The sequence below is a fragment of the Phoca vitulina genome, unplaced genomic scaffold (assembly GCF_004348235.1).
Source record: "Phoca vitulina isolate PV1807 unplaced genomic scaffold, GSC_HSeal_1.0 scaffold14, whole genome shotgun sequence".
Lineage (NCBI taxonomy): Eukaryota > Metazoa > Chordata > Mammalia > Carnivora > Phocidae > Phoca > Phoca vitulina.
In genome coordinates, this window is record NW_022589717.1 from 37168606 (window position 1) to 37176206 (window position 7601).

General features: G+C 36.9%; 1 protein-coding gene across 1 annotated transcript; it reads left to right on the plus strand.

Moving 5' to 3' along the window:
• The first annotated feature begins 2633 nt into the window (after nt 1–2633).
• On the plus strand, nt 2634–3949 carry LOC116637584 (L-lactate dehydrogenase B chain-like). The gene has a single exon (XM_032413110.1). It carries the CDS (start codon nt 2717–2719, stop codon nt 3719–3721), a length of 1005 nt encoding a protein of 334 aa, XP_032269001.1. The 5' UTR covers nt 2634–2716; the 3' UTR covers nt 3722–3949.
• The last annotated feature ends 3652 nt before the right edge of the window (nt 3950–7601 follow it).

Below are 7601 nucleotides of genomic sequence, written 5' to 3' on the forward strand. Positions count from 1 at the left end.
AAGCTTTCCTTTAGCTCTTAATAAATTAATCTTCCTTTTAATTTAATTTGTTTTCTTTGCATGTGTTATATTTCCATACCATGGTTTTATAATTTTATTAATATGCTTTTCTCTTCTAGCTCATTATCATATTTGGTTTTCTGTGCAGCTACACAAATGTGCTCATCAAAATCTCATGCTGTAGGGAGCATGTTTGAGTGACAGCTACTGCTAGGAGCCCTCTAGATCCACCTGTGAGTTCTTGTCAAAGCCAAGCTTCACTCAGGCTACTCATAGCCTGTGATGAGTAAGCACTCAGGTTCACTCCTCTGAGATGCAGCACTCATTAAATAAACACCTGTGGGCTCGCCAGAGTCTCTAACTCTTCCTACTCCATCCTTTTTCCTTCTCTCTCAACTTCACAGGGATCAGACCCACTCTTTCCTCCTTGTCTGGCTCCCTTTCCCCTTTCCTTCACAGGTATAATTCTCTAGTAGGATCCGTCTGCTTCTTGAAGATTCCAAGTAATTCTCTGCCTTCTTGAGAAGATCTGTTTCTTATTTAAATTTTAATTCCCTGGGACCTAATATGGTAGTTTGTATGTAATGAGCACTTGCCAAATACTGTCAGTCATGGTCTCCTATAGAAATTGACTACAGAGTCACTGTTATTGGAATTTAAATGTTTTTAAGTGGATATGGACCAAAGTATTTTGACCTCTTAAAAGTGTTTGTTTTGTGAGTGTATGAAAAGACGGTCAGTACAGAGCGTAAGTCATCCAATGTTTTTCAGTCATTTCAGTGAGTAATATTCTTCCAGTATAAAAGAAAGAAAACCCAATTTAAAATGGCTCTTGAATATGTATAAAATAAATATATTAGCCCATAGTTTTGAAAAATCTGGAGGTGTTTGTTATCAGATACCGTTGGATGCAGAAGCTGAAATAAACTCAAATCTAGTCTCATACTTTCCATATATAGATTATACTTTCTTGTTGATTTTGGTATTTTCTCTGACTCATGTCATATTTTTCCACACATCATGGACCTAAGCCACCAGCAGATTCAAGCTTCATCCTTTCTTCTTAACAACAATCAGTGATAGGAAATGAGGGAGAATGAGATGGGTTACAGAGATAGAGAGGAAGAGAGACGAGATGAGTATTATTAGTCTAATGGCTAATGATTAGTTCTCCCTGTATCAACTTCGATTGTCCACCTATGTATAGACTACTCACTGGTCATGGGTGGACAAGTTAATAATTTATAGCTACATAGACCTGGCATCATCTATATAGCGAAGCAGCTGCTTCAAAGACTAAAAAAGACTTATAATCTCAAGTGTTAGACCATCAAGCATTAGGAATATTTGAAGAAATGCATTCACAGCTATATTTTTAAAAAAGTCATTAGAATCTAAGGCTAACCAGAGGAGTTGGATCTTTATGTTGCATTGCAGCTATATTTAGTCGCCTTTTTAGTAAATGACAAGTTTTTTCATGTGAGCAGTATAGTACTGTGTTTCTTTAGAGCTCCTGCTGGATGTAGGCTCTCCTCTCACTCATGGAAGTTAAGAGACTTTCTGAAGCCCTGGCAGTGAGGACTGGTTTCCCATCCCCTCTTCCAGACAGATTGTTCCTCCAAGAAATCTCAAGTCTTTCTAGTCAAGTGTGTTCTCCTGCTTCTGTACTCATAGCCTTGTCTATGTTTTTTCTTATATCTTAATTTAAAAATTAAAATTCTGAGTGTTATAGATCAAAAGCACCTTGAGGATTTAGTCACCTGGCATGTTACTATGATTTGGTTTCTAACTGATTGAAATTCAATGCAGGGAGGACTTTTTTGCTGCTTACCAAAACCTTGGCTTATAAATGCAGATCACTCAGCCACAATTGTTTTTGCTCTTCAGGGCCAAAAATAGATGTTACTTTTCAGGACTAAAATGGACCTTCTGATTTCACTCTAGTCATCTACCATTGCCCTGTATTTCTAGAACCCCATGAACATTTTGGGAAGAGGGAATAAAGCAGACTGGCACGTTGTCTGCTTTGCTTTTGTAGAAGGTAAATATGGGGTAAGGGAGGAAGCATGTGGATGTAATTTCTACCTTCCTTTCCAGCTGCAGAGTTAGTAGCAAACTCTATTTCCCCCAAGGTCATGCTGCAGTTCTAAAGTTATCACAATAACTCTCTCCTTTGAGGCACTACTGCTTCCTTACCAATGATACATCCAGCTCTGATTCACTGATCATGACTTGGAACCCAGATCAGAGTTACCCTATTATTAAGCTGCTCTCACTAGTGGCAACAATCAATCCAGAACTGACTGCTGGTCTCCTCTAGCCTCACCTCAGAAAGACCAACCAACCCAGCAATCACCACTTCCTGTGGCCTCCTTGGAATCATTCAGCACAGCTCTCTTTTACAAAGAAAAGCCTTCCAGTTCCATCTTAGAGTGCATTCCACAGTTACTCTGGAGTTCCTTGTTACAGAAAACAAGTAAACCTCACTTTGTTGCAATACTGGCTTAGTTTTTGGTTGTCTTTAACTCTTTGACATAAATGATTAAATAATGTATTAATTTACTGTCTTCTGCTTGCTTTATAAGTACTTCATATTTATTAATAAGCTTTTTAAAAATTAAATATTTTCTCCTTGCAGATCCTGCGCCCGAGGAGACGCACGCAGCTAACATTGTCTTCTTCGCGCGACTCTCCCCGCGGGTTCTCTCTGGGCACAATGGCAACTCTTAAGGAAAAACTGATTGCACCAGTTGCAGAAGAAGAGGCAACCGTCCCAAACAATAAGATCACTGTAGTGGGTGTTGGACAAGTTGGTATGGCGTGTGCCATCAGCATTCTGGGAAAGTCTCTGGCTGATGAACTTGCCCTTGTGGATGTTTTAGAAGATAAACTCAAAGGAGAAATGATGGATCTGCAACATGGGAGCTTATTTCTTCAGACACCTAAAATTGTGGCAGATAAAGATTACTCTGTGACTGCCAATTCTAAGATTGTGGTGGTGACTGCGGGAGTCCGCCAGCAGGAAGGAGAGAGCCGGCTCAATCTGGTGCAGAGGAATGTTAATGTCTTCAAATTCATTATTCCGCAGATAGTCAAGTACAGTCCTGATTGTATCCTAATCGTGGTTTCCAACCCAGTGGATATTCTCACATATGTTACCTGGAAACTAAGTGGACTACCCAAGCACCGTGTAATTGGAAGTGGGTGTAATCTGGATTCTGCTAGATTTCGCTATCTTATGGCTGAAAAACTTGGCATTCATCCCAGCAGCTGCCATGGATGGATTTTGGGAGAACATGGCGATTCAAATGTGGCTGTGTGGAGTGGAGTGAATGTGGCAGGTGTTTCTCTTCAGGAACTGAATCCAGAAATGGGAACAGACAACGACAGTGAAAATTGGAAGGAAGTGCATAAGATGGTGGTGGAAAGTGCCTACGAAGTCATCAAGCTAAAAGGATATACCAACTGGGCTATTGGATTAAGTGTGGCTGATCTCATTGAATCCATGTTGAAAAATCTATCCAGGATTCATCCAGTGTCAACAATGGTGAAGGGGATGTATGGCATTGAGAACGAAGTCTTCCTGAGCCTTCCATGTATCCTGAACGCTCGGGGCTTAACCAGTGTGATCAACCAGAAGCTGAAGGATGATGAGGTTGCCCAGCTCAAGAAAAGTGCAGATACCTTGTGGGACATCCAGAAAGACCTAAAAGATCTGTGACTTCTGGCTTCTAGGCTGTAGAAATTTAAAACTACGATGTGATTAACTGTGAGCCTTTAGTTTTTCATCCATATACATGGATCACAGTTTGCTTTTATCTTCCTAAATATGTGAATCTGGGCTCACAAAATCAAAGCCCATGCTTGGTTTAATGCTTGCAATATGAGCCCTTGAACAAATAAAATTAACTATTGCAGTGTGCTTCTAAAAAAAAAAAAAAAAAAAAAATTAAATATTTTATATAACTAATAAATTCAATTTATAACTGTGATTAGTCAAGCCTTTTAAACATGTATAAATAAAGTTTATATAATTTTAAAATTATTATTTAAAATCACATTCTAGGGTGCCTGGGTGGGTCAGTTAAGCATCTGACTCTTGGTTTCAGCTCAGGTTGTGGTCTCAGGGTGGTGAGATCAAGCCCCACATGGGGCTCTGTGCTCAGCACAGAGTCTGCTTTGGATTCTCTCTCCCTCTCCCTCTGCCCATCCCACTTGATCTCTCTTTCTCCCTTCCTCTTTCTCTCTCTAAAATAAAAAAATAAATCTTTAAAAAAATAAAATTAAAATCACATTCTAAATGCATTTCTCACTTATGCATTTTAAATTAGAATGCTAAAATTAATCTATCTTTAAGTAAATTATTTTAAATATTGCACATATGTTAAAAATGAACACATTCTCTGTAACAGAAAATTATTACTACTAATGATTTACTTTTTAATTTTGGTATTTAAGTTTCATTTTTCCATTCTAAAATATTTACACAGCAAAGGAAAAACTATGTTATAATAAGACTAATTTTAAGTGAATAGCCAGGTGATATGTTTGTGGTTATCAATCAAAGCAATTTTCCTTCACTTTTATTGATGTATATCATACATAGAGACAGTGCTCACTGCAGCAGCACATATACTAAAATCACACATAAAGACAATTTAACAAAGCCTAAATGCATAGTTCAATGAATTCTCACAAAATCTATGTGACCAAGTAACCAATATGCAGAACTAGAAATAGTATTATCAAAAATGTGGAAGGTGCTTTATACACATTCCTGTCAATATCCCACAAAGGAAACCATTATCTGACATCTGTCACCATAGATTATCTTTTCTGGTTTTGAACTTAAAATCAATGGAAATACACTGTATGAAAATACCTTTTCATTTATCTTAGGTTTCATATTGACCAGAGAATTTGCCTAAGATTCAGAATTAGAGGTTCTTGCCTCCAACACAGACTGAACCCACTGAGCCCTGTTTACAAATGTGATAACAGAAATTCCTTAACTTTAAAGTCTTGGTTAACTTTGCTTTCAAAGCTCACAAGCCTAACTTTTAAGTTATATCCAGTTACCAAATGCTTTTATGAGAAGTATGCAATCCTAAAGGTTAGATTATAAATGAATTTCTGTGTGGCATCAGCTGTATTTGCATTTTTTTCCTTTTAATATATCTAAATATCTTCTTTTTTTAAAGACTTATTTATTTATTTGAGAGAGAGAGAGCACAAGCAGGAGGGAAGAGGGAGAAGGAGAGAGAATCTCAAGCAGACTCTGCACTGACCAGAAAGTCCAACGTGGGGCTCAATTTCACAACCCTGAGATCACAACCTAAGCCAAAACCAAGAGTTGGTAGCTCAACTGTTTGGCTACTGAGGACATTGCTGCTATGAACACTGGGGTGCATATGGCCCTTCTTTTCACTACATCTGTGTCTTTGTGGTAAATACCCAGTAATGCAATTGCTGGGTCATAGGGTAGCTCTATTTTTAATTTTTTGAGGCACGTCCACACTGTTTTCCAAAGTGGCTATACCAACTTGCATTCCCACCAGCAGTGTAAGATGGCAGAGTGGGGCACCAATCAAGTTCAGAATGAAATCAGGTTATGTACCCTTTTTAAGGTAGTCATCTCCCTGAATTTTCTGGGGCTCACAGACTCAACGCATTCCCCTAAACTATAGGAGGAGCCTGGATGAGAAGCAATAAAGGGCATTTTGGCAGCAGTTTTAGTTCATATGAACAGGATACCCTTGCTTGAACTATTCTTACATTTCTTAAGGAAGAGAGAGACTTCTGATTCTGAAGGATTTATGGTGGTCTGAATGTATCATTTTAGCATTTTCTGCCTGCCTAAATAATTAGAAAGACAGTCATCATACATGATGGAAAATCAATAATTATATATTATGTGTATATGTGCTTGTATGATTTGGAAACACATTTTAATGATTTTTTTAATTAATTGGAATACAAATTTAAGAACTGCTAACATTTGAAAATATACAAACTTTGACCAATAATAATAACAAATAATAACAAAGTTAAAACAGGAAAATTTGAACTAGGAAAATACCTAAATTTGAGACCTGTCTCTGCCACTAATTTGCTGTATGAACATGTACAAGTTATGAATTCACTGTACCTGAGATCTTTCTTCCATTAAAATTGAGTCAAACTCAATTCATATATTATTTGACAAAAACTTATTGAATGTTAATCACTATCCTAAGAGGTAAGAAGTGAAAGACCAACGAGGAAAGAAACAAATAATTGTCACATGATGCTTTTTAGAGTTGATGTGTATGTCATTTACCAGAGAACATGAAAAATGACTAACTGACCCCTAGAACTCCTAAAACTGGCCAAGAAGAATGTTCACCTCACTCACATGTAAAAAGCAAAGGGAAAGGGGAAGGGAGGGGGGAGGGGGAAGAAAAAAGGGAGGGGAAAGGGGCAGAGAAGGGAGGGAAGAGGAGGGAGGAAAGAAGGAAGGGAGGAAGAAAGGAAGGAATTACCTGGCAACATTTAAAACTCAGAAGATTTCATACAAAAAATTAGGAATTCTAGACTTTTCTTGAGGAATCAAAACATCTAACTGAATTGAACTCCTACTATTGCAAAGCCACGTTCTGCTAGAGATAACTGATGGGTGTTCCTTTAAGAAGGGAGTAAAGGAAATCCAAACAGAGGAAACCGAGAAGACATGAAACAGCATGGTTCATTCAGGTCAATCAAGTGTGTCAGGATCAGTGGATAAAACCATGGGGAGAGATGACACTGGAGAAATGAGCACATAACAAGGTTATGATTAGCCTTATAACTGATACTTAAGAAGTTAAATTTTATTCTACAGGAAATGAGGAATTAATAACAATTTTAAAGAGTTATTTCTAATATTTTACAGCCTATGTCAAGTAAGCAAAAGGTGACAGTAGCTGTGTTCTTCAAAACAAATGAAAATAAGAATTAATTAAAAATTGTTTATACTTATTTTTGACATTTCTATGATGGGAATAACTAGTTGAATTTAAGATTCATGTTTATTAGCTTTAACAATAAAATACTGTAATGCACTTAGCATTTCAAGAGTTTCCTTTATAATTCTAAAAAGTTGAATAATTTAAAATAGACATGTACGTTTTTAAAATCTGATGTAAGTCCTCTTTTGGATATTATTTCCCTGTTTAGAAGAACATGGGCAAGATAAACATATCCTTGTGTACCAATACGACAGTTACTCTCCATCAAGGATCACTTCTAATCCCATGGTTCTTGAACCTATCTATAAATCATGTACTTATTAGTTCTCTATCTTATAGAAATACTCAAAATATTCCTGAGATGTCCTCTCTGAAGAGCATTAGATTCCTTATTAACTAATGAAAGATACTCAAGAAGTCTCAAAATAGAGGTATGAGCCTAGGTTCTCCAGGAAAAAAAAAAAAAAAAGAACAAATAGGATCTATATGTATTTATTATATATATAAAGAGATTTATTATAAGAAATTGGTTCACATGGTTATGGAGGTGAAAAAGTCCCAAGATCTGCAGTTGGCAAGCAAGAAACACAGAAAAGCCAACGGTATAGTTTCAAT

Bases quoted from the DNA above. Each gene is read 5' to 3' on its own strand.
- LOC116637584 (XM_032413110.1), top strand. From the start codon at position 2,717: ATGGCAACTCTTAAGGAAAAACTGATTGCACCAGTTGCAGAAGAAGAG.